Below are 18,645 nucleotides of genomic sequence, written 5' to 3'. Positions count from 1 at the left end.
CAGGAGGCCGAAACTGAAAAAGGTAAAAAGTGCAATATCTCATTTATTTGTGACTTGTTTTCGATGATATTTCTATGGTAGGTACTCCAAGCAAGGATACATCACATATCATACCGACTTTGGTTTGACCTATATACTATACATGTAGCATGTTTCTTAACCAGGATGAATTCCTAACCACCAAATATCTCTATGGTTAGCACAATGGCCCCTGGCCTATTCATTTCTTTCAGGAATTGGAATTTGCTTTGAAGATCTTCAACTATTTCTTTACTCTGGTATTCATTCTGGAAGCCATCCTGAAGATTATAGCCCTGGAGAAGAGGCGATACTTTAAGGATAGGTGGGTAAAGACTACATACATGTATATTCAGCTGAGTAACCTAATGTACTCTCATCTGGCTTAACATGTTTTTATTTTGTATTTGCCTCATGAATGGATAACATTACCCAACATATATGCCTGCTCCTGCCTGCTCTTGATGGCAATTTGGATAAAAACGTGAATTTTGATACATATAATTGTTAAAAATCTGACAAGATTTATAGCTATCACAGAATAGCCACCGTGATAATTTCCAAGAGGGATTTAAATTAATTGGTCCTAGATTTGCAAAAGAAATTATATACTTTCTGTGTGTCCATCTCTCAGATATGCAACTTTAAACCATTGATTAGGAAAGAATGTTTAACTCAGTAATATGAGGAATTAGACCCATTCATCTATACATACTTGGATAGACTTTAAAAATCAACTAATAGCCACTATGTAAACTATATAGTGCGGGTCTGCTAGCAGATAATTGCAAGTCAAAGGGTTAAAAGATAACCCCTTAAAAGCTTAACCCATTTTTCTGACGAATATTTTGTTTTGTGGGAGCAGCCCACATGATATATTGACTTGGGTCCCCCGTCAAGATTCCTCCTTTTCTCCTCTCCTTGGCGGATCCTCTAGATATTAGTACTAATTTATAAAAATTGATATTAGTTTAAAGAGGGACAGGTAATGAAAATGAGACCAGTTATAGTGATGTTAATCTCATGACATTTTGCCATTTCAGCTGGAATCAACTTGATATCATTATTGTAATCTTGTCAGTAGCAGGTATCGTCCTGGAGGAGATGGACACTGATGTAATTCCAATCAATCCAACGATTATCAGAGTTATGAGGGTACTAAGAATAGCCAGAGGTAAGCATGATTCATGCAACGCTTACATCTGACTGAGGTAACAGTTTACTACTAGAAAGGATACTTTTTCTGACTTATTGGTTTCGCTAAACCTTTCCAGATTTATCCGACAAAAGTCTGACATTGTCTTACTTTTCCCTAAAAGGTTGGATGTCTAGAGTAAATATTAGGGCTCCCCTATGTTGAATGGGGTTAATGGGGTGACCTAATTGATTGAGCTAATTAGTATTCACTCTCCGGGTCACATTGAGTGTTTGGCCTTTGATCTTTATTGCCCTATTTTGGGTAGCCCTGGTCTTTTTTAAAGGTTTCATAGAAATCCGACCTTTCAAGGAATTCTTTTGTCAGATAAATCAGGAAAAAGTTGAGGAAACCATCAACTCTTTCGCTCCCATGACCGTATATACACGGTCAGTTTACCGATCGCTGCTGAATCCTATGGCTGCATAAATATCGCTCCCCGTTCCCCTTAACTGATTGATTAGATTTTGAATAGTGACCACACAGTGTTTAATTGTTTCAGGCATAATTGCTCTATATATATGTTTATTCATCAAGAAAATATTCTGACACATATTCAATGCAGTGCGTAACAGAGTTGTGCAAGGTGCTAGGTGCAGGTTTACAATAATCTATTGACATGACAATGACAAAAAACCTAGCTAGTACACAACAACTCAATAATCTGAGTTAAGTCCATATAGTTGAATATTGGATCCCCTTCGTCTCGCATAACCATTAATTCTCTAATTTGTTGCGCCACCCTGTTTAGCCCATTCCTATTATTTACCCTATCAAAACTCCTCAACATGTCCCCAGCTCACCACACGGTTCCTATCTAAATTATATTTTCCATACAACAAGTTGACACTTCTCCCTATTTGTTGGAAACAATTGTTAAAAAATATAAACATTGTTTTAAATCACTCCTCGTTATCATATTTTGATAGGAGACATATTTTCCTTTATTTCTTGACAGCTACATTACGTTTCCATGCCCTTCATGATTTTTCTGTAAGGATGCCCTATTTTAGCCCATTTGGTGTGTCCAATTTTATCAAGATTTCCTCGGGATTATGGGGGATTAGCAGTTCAGTTTGTGTACCTTGGGAATATTTCCTTCCCACTAAAGAAAGAAAGGATGAAATATTGTGCAGCGTCACTTTTGGGAATGAGACAGTTCGCCAGCAAATATATCTCTATCACAAATAGCTCTTGAAATTTTTTAATTGACTGAAGAATAACGATTTTAGAGCTAAAAAAGTAAGGCATTTTTGTCGATCTCGCCTGGTTCTCATTAGCGAGTTTCCGCATCGCTTACGATTACGATTACGATTACGATTTGTGTTTGACGTCATCGATTTTTGGTGCTATGTCATCCCCAGCGAAATCGTCGATGGTACTTTCGTCTCGTTCTTACGTGGATTCCGGCTGATCTTCGTAAGTTGAAAAAACGATTATATGGATTAGCGGAAAGCCTATTTTCCATATCAAATTCAAGGTGAAATATTCATTGAAGATTACTTTAGAACATAATTATCTGTCAAACATAGGAACTGCATTTAATGTGATCAACGGCGATTTTGATTATGTTTTAGCGCCAAGAGAAGTGCACCCAGAGCATGAGAGCAGAGTATAGGGCCTATACCACAGTACACCAAGTCGTTGGTGTGAATGCGGAAACAAAATTTCTGGTTCATGCCGGTTTTGAGAGTATTACGATTACGACTTTGAAATCGTAATCGTAATCGTAATCGTACGCGATGCGGAAACTCGCTATTGTTTGATGAAGTGCCACGGCTTTGCCAATCAGTTAGCGTACCCTTGCCTCGAGCCGGTCGCAGTGTTTTGCACATCCAGACTGATCACTCAAACGTGTTCAGTAGCTGTGCACAGTTGTTACTGTAGAACGGAAAATATCCGCGGCATAACATTTTTCGCAAATGCCTCATGATGGACATATTCGCGGCAGAATAATTTCGCATGGGAAGAATTTTTTTCTAAGGAAATCTAAACTATCTATTTTGACTCTAAGCTCTTAGTGTATGGGGACTGTGTTGTAAAATTTCCCCTACATAACATAATCTGAGCAATAATTAAGCCAATGTTGTTTAAGTTAGGTGTAATTATGACAAGTGCTAATTGCGTGGGGCATACACGTAGGCCTTCGTTTGGCCAAGCTGTATACAGTGCCTCAGTGGAAACATGGCAACAATGATATGGATTTCAAGCTAAAAGGAAGAGATTTTCACGGCAGAATATTTTCGCGAGCCTGACCTACTCGGGAAATTCGTGAAAATATTCTGCACGCGAAATGTTTCCGTTCTACAGTATATAGTGCACAATATTTTGGAAATGTGAAATTAAAATTATTTGTAAAGTTTATACTTTATATTGAATTGCAAATGTTCTGAAATAGTGCCATCATAATTGAAGACCAGATGTTGAATGAGTAACTCTTCCGGGAATGCTAACCTGACCCAAATTCACATTGCATGTTGTATAGAAGAAGGGTAACCTGACTCGGAGTTTGGCCCTATCAGTTCAGGCCCTATAAGTTCAGGCCCTATCAGTTCAGGCCATCATTCAGTTTCTTTGTGTCGAGCAATTTGATTGGCCACCCGTTTATGATGGTCACCTGTCAGCCTCAGGCCCCGGTTGTTAGGAAGCATGTTAGCTCATAATGTAGGTTGTCTGAGATGATAAAATATGCATATATTAGATATATCTGCTCAGACTCGCCACTTTACTTTAAACCCAATGACTGTGACCAACTTTCATAAGTTATCTAACATCTCTGTGTTTTCCTGATAATCCCATGCATGCCCAATTTTGTATGGACCCTTTCATATGTTATTGTTAGCATTATCAATCAAATGAATTATTACTATTATCATAGGCCATCACTGCTTTGTAAGGTCGCACAACTCTAGTTTTTACTTTGTTTGCATTTCAGTGCTTAAGCTCCTGAAGATGGCCAAAGGAATAAGGGCACTCCTTGATACTGTGATTCAGGCTCTTCCACAAGTTGGCAACTTGGGCCTGTTGTTTTTTCTTCTGTTCTTCATATTTGCTGCTCTTGGGGTAGAGCTGTTTGGACGTTTAGGTAAGTGTGTTTTTCTCCAAAAATGGGCCGTTTTCTGTCCTGGCCAAAGCATCCCATAGCATGGGTATCAGTAGCCGCGTTCACACTGGGGGTTTATACCAAATCGAAACCGGAATAAGGCGCTATTCCACTTCGGTGCGTCACACTTGATTCGGTATAAATTACCTTTATACCGCTCTAGCGAAACCGGTGATATGTATTGACATCGATGCGCTACAACCAAAGCGATACAGCTACGCCGCAGTAGAATTGCAGTGTGACCTCTTTATTAGTTTATTCCGCAACAAGGTGGATGACTCATCAAGCCGCGCAGGCGCAGTAGCTAATGTCACCTGTTGAAAATTTTGTCATTTCTACCACTTATTTTGAAGTATTTAGGCCCTTATTTGGTGTAATGGCGGCGAGAGGTGAAACTTGGGGTATTCCAGAGAGGCTGCTGCTCCTGCAGATCTGGCGTGATGAGGATGTTGAGGGCCAACTGACTGGTGTGCACCACAACACGCCAGTTTACAATCGGGTGAATGAATGACCTTCACCCTGCCGGGCAGTTTTCTTATCTAACGTATAGGTGGCGTATGTCTATTGCGGATTGAGTGTGACGCGGTTTGTTTCGCATCGATGTCGGTTTCAAGTGCAGTGTGACCCGAACCGATACAGTGAAATCAGTTTCGGTATTTCGGAATAGGGAAGTCGGCATGAATGCGAAACAAGTGTAAACGCAGCTAGTGTCAGTGTTTATTAGCATTTATTATTATCCCAGCGAACGAGTTTGGAGGGAATATACAGTAAAATCACATGTTATTGGTGGTGCTAAGAATTGTAGTAGGCCCTGGTTTTGAAGGTATTTGAAGCCCAGGATGGGGGTGGGCAATAGCCGATCATGCATCAGCAAAGTTACTTCTTTTGAACTTACTAAACTGTGATTGTAAAGAAAGGTCATGGAGTGTATTTGGCACTGAAATGTGATGCAGTGCACACGGAGTGTGACAAGTGACAACAAACTGAAACGCATTCAATACCAGGCAGCTTTAGTGGTCATTGGCACTATTAAAACAACCTGCTATGTAAAACTCGGATCGTCAAATCTCTGCACCTGCACTCTCCCATTCAGTCTGTAATAGGTAGCCATAATGTACCTCGGTATGGCGGCACCTTTTGTTCTATAAATAAATAAATAAACAATAAGCTTGTGTTTATTTGAACAGCATTATGATTCATAATCTGAGTAATGTTTCTGCCGAATGCTGGCTGTGCAGGTAGGATTTGTCTATTACTAAAAGTTTCAAATTACTTTACATTAACCACCTGAATTTTAGTAATACAAAGCGGCATATACATTCAATCAAATTCATCAACTGATCCATTGTCCTGAAATATTAGACCATCATCCTGAACGATTCTGAAGGTCAGCAATGTTGCGGAATTGATCATTATCACCTGGTGTTAATCCAACCACATAAAAAGTCTTTGCTGCTGATGTTGGAAGGATGTTGTTCCATGCACGGCTTATTATGCCAAAAATATACTGCAAGGTTATTCGACCACAGGCACCATCAGCCAGGGTATTTTGTAGATTCCATTTCCTTCCAGTGTCGTCCTGCATTTGTGTTAAATGAATGCATAATAGTAAGGTCTAGTGGTTTGGACAGCAAAGTGCAACGCGCTTCCTCCACAATGGATGTGCAGAAATCATCAGTCATATGATCCAGCTGGAATTGATCCAGCAGCAAAAGCCTTTTAGCTGGTTGGATATCACCGAGGAAAGGTGAAAAGACTTTATGCAGCAAATGCTGTTGTGTGTCCTATTCTCCCGCTCCATCTGTGATGACGTCACGCATACATTCTCAGAAATATTTTAGAAGACCCCTAATCAGCCTCATGAATCCCGGCTCTCAAAACAAAATGTGCTGGCATTTTCTCACCATCACTGCCTATAGGAAGGGCAGCAGTACAGCCAAGTTTAGGGATTTCGAGTGACATCCTAATGTTAATTAATAAAATACCTTTCCCCAAGGGTAGCTGTTGTGTATAAAGGCGGGATATCAAGCGAGTCAACTAAACCATCCTCGCCGACAGAGATTCCACCACCCAGGCAAAGTGAGTGGGGCAGGTCAGAAAAAGCAAGAATAATAGCTGACACAATACGGGACACAGGGTATAAAAGGGTGCCGACAGTACAATCGGCACCTGGCTATAATATCGGCTAGGAGGGCAAAAAAACAATTTCGTGTGCCGGGGACCGCTGCTTAAAAATCCTATTGTCAAGTAAAAGTTTACTGAATAATAGAAGACACCGGTTCTATAGATATGGCCATAGGGAGTTTGCTGTGGTGTGACCGCTTTAGGCAAATTGAGCACCCGTTTGATATTATTACTCTGGAAACTATGTAACAAATTCAGATAAAGATTAATTATTCACGGTAACACTAGTAACATCCAGAGGTAGCAATTGATAGAATGGCGGTTTTCCACAGGTAGACTTTGGCCTGAGCCCCAGATAGCTGAACCCAGCACTTAACAAACTATCAGCTCTACATTGAGCAGCAAATACCATCTGCTCTACATGACGAGATGATGACAAAATTATTACAAAACTTAACATCTACGATGTCAACTTCATCGGCATTGGTAATTACATGATTGTCAAGATACTAGACTGGGGCCTTAGCAAAAATCTCATTTCTGAAAAATGTACATTTTTGATGCTAAAAACAAACCGCCACCTTCTGGTGTAAGCCGTACATATATCAATTAAGCCCCGAAGCCCAGGGACACTTGAGGCCACTAGGTTTTCATCTTCAGCATATGCAAGATTATTGAATAAAAACTGGGATACACGCACACCAAAACCAGAGCCAGAAAGTTCTTTAAGTAGATCATCAGTGAACATAACAAAAAGAAGAGGGGATAGAATACTCCCCTGAAGAATCCTCCTGGTTACTCTAAACTCTTCACTATACTGTCTATTCCACAAAACCAATGCTCAAAGGTTGGAGTAGCATATACACGGGCATGCAAACTGCCCTAAATTTCCTAATTTTTTTGTACCTCCCTAAAATTCCCTGAAATTTCAGTTTTTTCATCCAATTTTCCTAAAATATCGGGTAACATCCGCGCCACATCGTATTCTCTCTCTGATAATGTTGAGGCACTTGACAAGATGGCAGAGACTCTACATCAGATGTCTGAGGTACAACCATCTTGCTGCTCCCATCCATATCAAAAGGCCAGGGGAAATCTCACTACCAAATGTATTGATGCTGGCCTTTTGGTATAGAGGGATATCAGCTTCATATGTGGTGTCTCACGTGCTTTCTCAAAGGGCAAATGGTGACTGGGTATAGTATATTGTTTCTCAAGAGGTAAGCCCATTAGTGCTATTGGCTTTGCATAAGATCTACGCAGGTAGAGTTCTACCGGAAAGTAAATGTCCACCGTTTTAAAAAAATATCACAGAGATGAAATAAGATATTTGAATGTAGTTTTCAGCAGAGTATGGTATATTCAGTTGGTCATATATATGTTGTATTTGGATGCACCTAATTTCATCCCTTCATTATGTAACAAACATTTCAAAAAAGGTTCAAAAATCAAAATTTCGCATGAGCCCATGAACTGTGCTTTATGACCATCATTTTTTGGCACTTGCAATTCCATAGAACATATTCGATAGTCATGACAATTGCACATTTTTGTTTAGGATTTTTATGTTATTGTTTTAATCTCTCCAATAACCTTTGATAAAGACCCCCAATCCTTCATGTATGAGCTGAGTTGGTGATCCCTGACTGACTGCATTGCTGACAATGAGGGGTGTTCTCAAGGTCACCAGCTGTCTGAAAAAAACAATCACCTGTAGCAAGCTAAAACTAATCTTCAACATGAAAGAATTTAACAGGAACTTTCTGGTAATGAAAGCAAAAAAACCTTTGTTGCAGCATAGTTCACCTATCCATTGGGAAAAAAGAACAACAATTCAATTAAATTAAAAAGTTACTTTTTGAACATTTTGAAAATTGCCTGTTACATAATTGAGACAGGATTAGCTGGGTCCAAATACATTAGATACATGACTAACTGGATATACCTTTCTCTGCCAAGGAGGATACCGCGGTGACATCACGGCTTTTCCAAGATGGCGCTGCATATTGTAAACAAACTCGATGAGACAAGACCACTAATGAATATTCATAGGTTGGAGGGTCGAGGCCTATAAATTAGACGAGTGCATAATTTTTACTCTCAAGTACATATTTGGAGAGGTATTGAAAAAATATTTGCTGTGGCAAGTCTACAGATATAAATAAATTGTTTGGTAAAAAAAATAATTTTGAATTTCGACAACCTGGCCATAGGGGGGGTGGTTCAAATTTGGAGTGAAAATGGCTGATATGGGTAAAAATGTCCACTTGTGTCAAACTTGCAATTTTAAAAAAAATTTCCGTGGTCAATCACCAATTTAAATCGCACCAGTTACTCGCAAGACTAACCCGTATATCATATCCGAATTTCAGTTTCACTACTTGACGCATTCTTTGATGCGTTGCGGTCAAACATTGACAATTTAACTGCTAAAAGGCTTAAAAAATCAATTGTGGTCTTGTCTCCGATCCACGGCCAAGGGAAAATCAAGTCATCAAATAAAGTTAGATTTTTCGCATCAAATCAGAGTTATTAGTACTTTTCTGCTATGAAATAAGTCTTCAGACAATAAGTTATTATTTGAATAATGAAAAGTGCTGTTTTGATGGAGAAAAATAGGGTTTTTAAAACCAAATAGCCGGGCACCGATCTTCCAAAATTAGCGATGGTTTCAAAACAGTCTCCCAGATATGGGGCAATCTCTTCATTATCATAATGGGATTTGGAGGCATGTTTACAGATTTTACAAGTTCGAGACCTATAGGACCTAAAACTCGCATAGATCCCAATAGATCCCCCCTATTTGTCGAGTTAGCGCCCCTGTAAGATCATGCATTTTCGGACACTAGAACGAAATCTTCCTGCGGATATCGCGGTTTCGGTGGTGATTTAAGGAGAAATTGACTGTTCTTAGAGTTGTATGGGACAGAAATGAGTTCATACTTCATGAATACATGAATATATTATGACATGGGCGGGCTTCTAAGTCAAAACAATAACAAACTCAACTGCATCTCTACTGTGTATTGCGTAGTGCATTGCCTAGTGTATTTCGTAGTGTATTGTAGCGGAGACATTATTTCCGCACTTTGGCACCGCCAAACATCTTTTTTATTCGTGGAAGTAAATCTGCTCTGTAAATTTTATTTTACACAGGAAGAATCCATACTAGGTATTGCAATATTTCATGTCTATTGGTGTTTTTGTGTACAGGAGCGCAACAGACAGTGAGACGTGGAGATGAGTTCAGTGCTGGTGCTGTCAGTAGACTGAATCTGATTAGCCACAGCGATCAGTAATATGGGTCGTGATCACGTGATGTGACGTCACCGCGGTATCCTCCTTGTTTCTCTGCTGAAAACCACATTCAATTGTCTTTTTCTGTCTCTGTGATAATTACAAAAACCTGTTGACATTCACTTTCTGGTAGGACTGTACCTGCAGTATGGAAACATCAGAAAATATTGGAATTAATATCTTTCAAATTGTCCTAAAACGTCCTAAACTTGAGCCGAATTATCAATTAAATTTCGATTTGATTTGATTCTTGATTTGGCCACCAGTTGGCCAGAAGTGGAAACCTAACAAGGTGATATCTCTATTATAAGTGACTCGTATTCAATAAAAATGTTTTGGTAGGTTGTCCTAGCACTGATACATCACATATCATACGGGTTTTTGATTTGACCAAATTTTCAAGGTCACAGTGGTCAGATGACGTAAATTGTCCATTTGAGTGTAACTATGGCACGTTTCTTAACCACTAAAGCTATGAACTACAAATTTTGTACACATAACTCTTAACATCATATTACCTTTGACACTGAAGTTCGGTCTGATCTGATTCTCGACTTTACCACCAGGGTGCCAAAACTAAAAAAGATAAAAAGTGCAATATCTAGCTTATTAGTGACTTGTTTTCGATGATATTTTAATGGTTTGCACTCCCAGCAAGGATACATCACATATCGTACCGGTTTTTCGATTTGACCTAATTTTCAATGTTACAGAGGTCAAATGGTGTAAATCGGCCGTTTGTGTGTAACTATGGCACGTTTCTTAACTGCTAAAACTATGAACTTGAAATTTGGTATACATGACTCCCAACGTCATGTTACATCTCTCACCAAATTTCAGTCCAAGCTGATTCTTGACTTTGCCACCAGGAGGCCGAAACTGAAAAAGGTAAAAAGTGCAATATCTCGTTTATTAGTGACTTGTTTTCGATGATATTTCTATGGTAGGTACTCCTAGCAAGGATACATCACATGTGATACCGACTTCGGTTTGACCTATATACGATACATGTAGCATGTTTCTTAACCAGGATGAATTCCTAACCACCAAACATCTATATGGTGAGCACAATGGCCCCTGGCCGTTTCATTGAAATATCCGGGCCACAGCAGAATTTCATGGGGGAGTCTATACAAGAGCACTGTGTCCGTCGTCGTATCTTGGGGCACGTTTCTTAACAGCTAGGGCTAGATGGCTAAAACTTGGTGTGATGGTAGCTTCGGGCAATTTGCCGAGATTTATTTTTTCTTTTTTGCGATATGACCTACTTTCTGGCCTCAAGGTGGCCATCTTGGAAATTGTTTTTTGCCTTTTTTAAGCTAATGGTTCGTAGAGTGACACAATTTTTATGGTGGGTGTATCTAATAAGGTTAAATGACCTATCACCCGGGTTTTTCATTTGACCTACTTTTCAAGGTCACAGAGGTCAAAGTTCACTAAATCACCGTTTGGTGGCACATTTCGTTTCTATTTGAGCTAGAAGGTTCTTAACCTGTGAGGACATATATCTAGAGGCCCTCTATTTTACCCCAAAAATTTGTCCCGCTCGGACTTCAAATATGGCCGCCAGGTGGTCATCTTGAAAACTAAACAAAGTCGGATTGAAACCAAAGTTCATGTGATTATATATCTATGTACTCTCTACAACGTCCCTGATTTTCAGTCAAATCCATCAACCGATATGGCCGCCAGGCGGCCTTCTTGAAAATTAAACAAAGTCCTATTACTCCAAAACGAATGATCGGATTACAACCAAACTTCATGTGATTATGTATCTATGTTCTCTTATCAATATCCCTAATTTTCAGTCAAATCCCATGACAAATATGGCCACCAGGCCGCCATCTTGAAAATCCAACGAAGTCCTATTACTCCTAAAAACTGTTGAACAGATGTCAACCAATTTCCATGTGACATGTACACTCGTCAATGACTCTGAAATTCAGTCAACTTTATAACCAAAATGCTATACTTAGATGGTACCGGTTATTTTCCTTTGTGCCATTGAGTCAAGAAGAATAATATTATTCAATGGAATCAAAACTGGTGAAACTAGTCAGAAGCTGGTCTCCCAATATCCACTGCAAGTGACATGCATTACATTACCCAAGGTGAGCACATGGCCCCTGGACCATTTCATTAATGGCATATGACAAGACCGTCAATTCAGAATATCACCAGCTGTTGTCTCATACAAGGTGTAATGTATAACAGAGGTGGTAAATAGAACTTTGTGTTTTTACAACAGTTTGAAATCAGGCTGATTAGCGACGATATTGTTTAAATTGTTGGTGAGTGATTGCATCGAACATCATTTATGTATTCAATAAATACCGTTTGTGTATGTTTTTATACAAGCAAAATATTGCCGTCAACCTAGATTGGAATAATATTTAAAGTTTTATTACCAATAAAGACCATAAACCTTTGAAAAAAATGTGCTCATACATAAAAAAACATGCAATTTTAGTCAGGGGCTACAAATACTTCAAGGACACAGGGTGTTTGTAGCCCCTGACAACAAGTACCATGAATTACAGGCTGTAAAATGGGAAGAGGTGCCACAACAAGATGCATACCAGTTTTAGTGAATCTGCCTGGAAATCTCTTGCTTAACCAAAGTTATAGGTGAAAAAGGGGCTTCAAAAACCCCATTTTACCTTATATGATATTTATTTTCAGAATGTTCAGATGAGCATCCTTGTGAGGGTCTTGGTGTGCATGCCCACTTTGAGAACTTCGGCATGGCATTCTTGACACTGTTCAGGGTGGCAACCGGGGACAACTGGAATGGTATCATGAAGGACACACTACGTGAAGACTGTGATTCTTCTACTAACTGTGTTAAGAATTGCTGTGTCAGCCCAATTATATCCCCAGTGTATTTCGTAGTTTTTGTACTGATGGCACAATTTGTTCTCGTCAATGTAGTAGTGGCAGTGCTCATGAAACACCTAGAGGTAAGATCCTTAAATATGCTCATCTTTTTATCCTACTTTGGTTTTTGTTCACCTCTAATAAGCTCTAGACAATGAGGTTTATCTCTTGCCTGTTCACCCCGTATGATGAATATCATAACATTCGTAAGATATCATAACATTCATAGTTGGAAACAACATCAGACAGTAAAAATGGCAGCGCATCATCAAAATCGTTTTCCCCAAGGAGGGTATGTGCTGACTGAGCAAGAAGATGGGTAAGTCAACTCACATGTACTTCTAAGATGTGGCAAACATGTCTGGCTAATTGTTTTAAGTGGTTCATAGAAGTAAGAACATCCAGGTCGTCAGTTTGAATGAACGCATATTTGAGTCATGATTCACATTAAATATTCGCTACGCCGATTACATAGATATCTACTATCTTTGTATTGACCACATACATTTGACATATCATCTGGTGAGGCACCGTTGATCACCCCCTGTTTTGCTGATAATTTGGTTGCTTCAACGTTGGTCAAGTTGAGGCATTTTTTTCGAATTATGCACTGTACATATTAATCATACAACCGTGATACTGACCTCGTTCATTGTTTCACCTTCGGGGGAAAGCAAGCACTTGACTATACCGTACTGCACTTCAACTTGCTGCTATGTGCATTGGACAAAAGAACATGCATCGAGTTAATGAAAGCTTACACAGCCCGTGTAGAAGTAGAAAATGTCACCCTTGAAAAAGAGCCTGGTCCTTTTGTATTCGGACGGATTATTGAATGCTCGTATAGAAGCCATGACCGTCAATACGTCAGAGACTAGAACGCATAATAGAATCCTTTGTTCCCTGGACATACTATCTAAAAGTCTCTTCAAAAACTTCTACACCTGATCAAATATGCTCATACCAATTCCATGTAGAATCTCGCAGCAAATAATTAATAATCAAAAAGCTACAAAATTATCAATTGTCATGTTTGTCTTTGTCATCCCAAAGACTATGAAAGTTTGTTCATTAAATGAGACAAACTCATTTTTTGCCCAAAAAAAATTCCTCTGCATAAAATCCTTGTTCTAACACTTTTGCTGCCCTTGAGTTTTGCTTGATACCCTTTGCAGTGCCTGCATCGTATTTCTTACCTCATGGAATAAGTTTACCATTGTCTGTGTGTCTGCCATTACTTGCAGATGGGTAGTCTGATTGTTGTAATATTACTATGAGATTGAGGTGTGGGGGGCAGGGTAGATGCCGAGTGGTGTTTGATCTCACCCAGTATCCAGTAACTCCAGAATTACTCACCTGGTGGGCTTTAATTTTATGTGGAGTTATGAGCAGGAGTCGGGGAGGTGCCCCATTGTTTTGGGCTGTGTGAATTCGATATCTAGTATGTTTGCCAAGCGGCCATCTTGGATTTCACATTTTGGACTGTAACTCAAGAATTAGTCACTTGATTGGGTTGATTGTTCTTTGGCCTGAAGGGGTGGGGAAGGGAGATGCCCTATCGATTTAGGGCCTAAACTGATATAAATTCTGGCGGCCGGGTGGCCATCTTGGATTTTCATTTTTTTCACCATAACTGCAGAACAAGTCCCTTGATCGGCTTGATCTTTCTGTGGCATGAAGGGAGTGTAACATTCTGGTATGTAACTGCAGAGTTGGTCTTGTGACGGGCTTTAAGTTTCCCTGATGGTCTAGGAGAAATGCCAATCAATCTTATGCTTCATCTGATCCTCAATATTGCTGCTTTGCGGTGATTTGGGATTTTGCATTGTCGACTGAGCTGGACGCCTGGTTGGCTTGTAATTTCTCTCCGCATGATGGGGCAGTTTAGGAAAGCTGAACTCACTTAACACTGATTTATTTCCCCTGCAATGCAATGATTGATAACTTCAAAATTAGGTCATCTTAAATTCTGTGCCAATTGTGTGGGATTAACTACACTTAAAATCAATTCCATAAACACTTTTTGTTGCTTGAATTATTTCGAGACTCTCCAAGTTAAAAAAAGACTTTATGTCCTTCATATCATCAAGTTGAGGTTTTCTTCTAAAAGGGTGAACTTGCATTTATGATAAAAAGTCCAAATTAGTTCTACCCCTAAGAACACTACACCTTCCCCAGATCTCATACCCTAACAGAGAATGCTACATAATGAAATGTTCTTTGTTCTGGATGGAGTTCATCAGCTTGAGCTCATCAGATGAAGCACATAATTTCAAAGAACTGATTGGCCCAGCTGATTGGGGCCCACTTGTTATGATGTAGACCTATGTTTTTGGGAACTGAATTTTTAGAAGTAAATGATGTACATCGAAGTCATTTGGCACAACAAGGTTTTAAGTGAATTTAAGGGCAGCAATATAATGCCCTGCACCCCAGAATTGATATTGTTTCCGATAGGTTCCCATCATAATAAACATTCTCAGGCAGATGTTTTACACAGTTGGGGCATTAAAGCTCTGCGAGGATCCAAGTACAATATCACTATAGGCATATAGGATATCTTAATAACATTGATAACAATAGGAATATCTTCAACCTGGCCCAGTTGGAGACCACCAAAATCGCAGTATGATAAGTGTAATGCTTATATTTTCAATAGAATTATCCATGAATTTATTTCAGGAATCTCACAAGATGATGGATGATGATGCTGAAATAGATGCTGAGCTTGAGCGAGAAATGGAAGAGGAGAAAGCAATGAGAAACAATGCTAAACTTGCTGAAAACAAGCAAAATCATGTGAGTAGCAATTTTTTGTGTTAATTGTTTCATTGCTGGTTGACATCGAAACTGTTAAAGCTGCCTACAACCTTGTGTACAGTCCAAGTCACAGTTGACATCTCGTCTGCTTCGCATTGTGAAGTTAAGAGCAACATACGCACCGGTTGCACGCCAAGTTGTTCATCACTGGCGTGCCAGTGACATGCTGGCCACTCTATGTTTTGCTAAGGTTGAACATATATTATGCGATACCTTCGCACTGGGTGAAGCGATTTAAGGGAGGTCAATTGAGATTTGGACTATCAATTGTATGTTCTGGTGGCACAAGTAAAAGGAAAAACAGTGCCAATGTACAATAACAAGAATTATCGCCTTGGTGAAAATAAACTATAATTTAGTCGTAACTTTTGAACGAATAGATTGGCCTTTAGTTGTTTCCTTATCACACTGTGACATTGAATTCTCATCAGAAAGGCTGGTTGCGCATATATCCCATCTCTATACGTAACTTAGGATCTTATGTGATATGTTCCAAATGCAGTGAAATTTACTGTCTAATGACATTTCAATGATTGAATAAAACCTCACAATTTTGATAAAATACACACAAACTTGACAAAATTGACATAATTCCAGAAAAAGCCATGTAAAACAATGTTTGTTGACAAATGCACTTGTCCCCCCCCCACACTGATTAATTGACCGTTCCGAGTTACACAGAACTTCAGCCGACGCTGCCAAGCGACTGACGTCATCGCGATGGGTGACGCCCATCAATACTACAATAGACTCGCCCAACGAACTCTATGCAAATTTAGGTCACACGGTACTGGTCAATTCGGGTGAGCACTTGCCACTTTCCACAGGCCCATCTAATATGAAATATTTCACAGTTTTAATGGCTAATGCTCATTCTATCGAGAATCATGTGGTCATTCCTACCCTAACTTTGTTTTGGCTGCGCACTTCTCTTCTTAGGGCAATTTAAAGGAAATAACTGCCAAGTTTATTCCAGACCAGAATTGGCATCCACATTGCTGAAACTATTAAGAGCTGTGCCAAATGGTGTTCTCTGATTGGATGAAATGTTTCATGACGATCTGTAGTCTCGTTTACGTGCAAGGGCAATTTTTCTAAGGCAAGGAGACAACATTGCGATACGTTATGACGGGAATAGCAGAACAGTGAGAGTCGAAGACAACACACTGACTAATACTCGCATAACGTCAAAATGAATGAAAAATTTGACTTTTAATGTGGTACATTATTTGACTTATTGCACCCGTCAAGATACAGAATACAAATGCTCCAATTTATTGTCATTATTCAGTAATAATTAGCACTTCAAAATTCAGACTTAATTTTTTTTTATAATGATAGGACAATCTTCACTAATTAGCTCAGCTGACAAAGTCAGCGGAGCTAGTAGAATAGCTGTTCAAATGGTGTCCGTCCTGCAATCCATCCATCCATCCATCCATCCATCCATCCATCCATCTAGGGACCCATCTGTGGACAAAATTGGACATCTCTGACCGGGAAGGCCTAGCCACTTCGTTGACGGTGCTAAATTAGGAGTTGCCCAAGGTGAACTCAAAAAACGAAAGATCAGCGCGATCCGACCTGTATTAAGAGAATGAGGTCATTTCGCGTTTAGATTTCTTTCCCTTCTTACCTCGGTCCACAGAGCAAATATTGTTTTCAAATGTGGCTGAATATTTTTAAATATTTTTTTATTTTTACTTTTAATGGAATTAATATAGTTTTCACCGCCAGTTGGCGCTGCGGGCACATTGACTGAATTTTGGCGATTTCAAATTTGGCGGTGGCTCAACTTTTTTGCAAGCAGTGCCGCTGATTGGCCGATCGATAGAAGAGATGCCACCATTTAAAAATGGCGGTAGTCGCTGCTTCTAAAGGTGATTGAACTTTCTCATGTTCAATCGGTTGATACTCTTTTAATCAACATGACCATGTACCTGAAATTTGTTTAGGTACTGAAAAGAGTCTATATTATTCAGATTTATCAATAGTTTTTTATAATATTGCGGAAATTTTGTGCACAAATTAGCGAAAGTTGGTGCTCGTCTCATGTCATTTTAGAGCGAGAAATTTGTTTCCGTCGATCTCTACCAGTGAAAAATTGCTCGCATAGCTTCGAATTTTTGTGAAAATAAGTATCTGAACTTGGTTTTAAATAGTCTAGAGAGTTACCTTTGTGGTGATACATATGGTATGTGATAAATATTTGTGGAATTTGTGAAATTCGGTTTTCAAACGTGCCGATGATGCAAGCGATCTCCCGTGAATTTTGAAAGTCCTGATATGTCGACCGGGTGTCAAAAATCACTCGCCTAAATTCAATTCAAAGATCGAAAATAATATCTGAACTTAGTTTCAAATAGCCTACGCAATTATCATTTCGGTGATATATAATGCATGCATGTAATAATTGATTAATCTGCCTAAAACGCGCAATTAAAACGGCGAAAGATCTTGATAACCACTCTGGTGGTGGTCGCACTAAATAACGGCCGGTAGGGCCCGGCCTCTGGCGGAGAAAGAAAGGTAGCGCCCGGAGGTTGAAACGGGATTTTTATGCACTTTTAACTGTATATATATGTTGTTTAGATGTAACAGTTATGTAACTTTGATGACCAAGCTTGCACCTAAAGTTGGTAAAATTGATGCTTGTTTATGGACTGCGCGAGCGACCGGAGAATTCGCCGTCAGCCATTTTGGTCCCTGAGTTGTTGTGGTTGGCAATTTTGCAACAAATCTCGCCATTTACGTTTGTTTTCTCCCTGTCTGGTCATTGGCCGTGACAACAATTATTTTGAAAGTCACATTATGACATCGTAGTATGAATTCCACTGCAGTTTCGTTACACAGCAATGCTCATGTTTTTGGTTTGCAATCCTGTACTGTCTGTACACTGCGCTGTGCATGGCTGTACTGTAGGCTGTAAAAAAGACAAAAACGATAGCCTAGCCCTATACGATAGCAGGCTTAGAGGATAACTCAACAGGCCCTCATGATTCATTTGATGGACACCTTATTTGATAGTACCTCATCATTAAGTCCACTAGATCCTGTTCTGTCACATGTCGTAGACGATAGACAATTTTCAAAATGTAGTACACCACTCGCTCATCTTTAAGCCCAGCTCTCGGCATCATGTGGGCACGGTTGGCTGTTGAGTGTTATGGTTCAGTCTGTGAGACTAATTTAAAGAGGTTACACTTTTATT

General features: G+C 39.4%; 1 protein-coding gene across 1 annotated transcript in view; it reads left to right on the top strand.

Annotated features, from left to right (window-relative positions):
* Window positions 1-18,645, top strand: part of LOC135482751 (voltage-dependent T-type calcium channel subunit alpha-1H-like) — a 603,345-nt gene that overhangs the window by 563,371 nt on the left and 21,329 nt on the right. Inside the window, exons 27-31 of the mRNA XM_064763135.1 lie at window positions 234-343; window positions 1,062-1,192; window positions 4,149-4,298; window positions 12,420-12,697; window positions 15,297-15,413. Coding sequence (XP_064619205.1) covers window positions 234-343; window positions 1,062-1,192; window positions 4,149-4,298; window positions 12,420-12,697; window positions 15,297-15,413 — 786 coding nt within the window. The remainder of the gene's footprint in view (window positions 1-233; window positions 344-1,061; window positions 1,193-4,148; window positions 4,299-12,419; window positions 12,698-15,296; window positions 15,414-18,645) is intronic.

The sequence above is a fragment of the Lineus longissimus genome, chromosome 1 (assembly GCF_910592395.1).
Source record: "Lineus longissimus chromosome 1, tnLinLong1.2, whole genome shotgun sequence".
NCBI classification, from domain to species: Eukaryota; Metazoa; Nemertea; class Pilidiophora; order Heteronemertea; family Lineidae; genus Lineus; species Lineus longissimus.
This window is presented reverse-complemented; position numbering and strand designations above follow the sequence as displayed.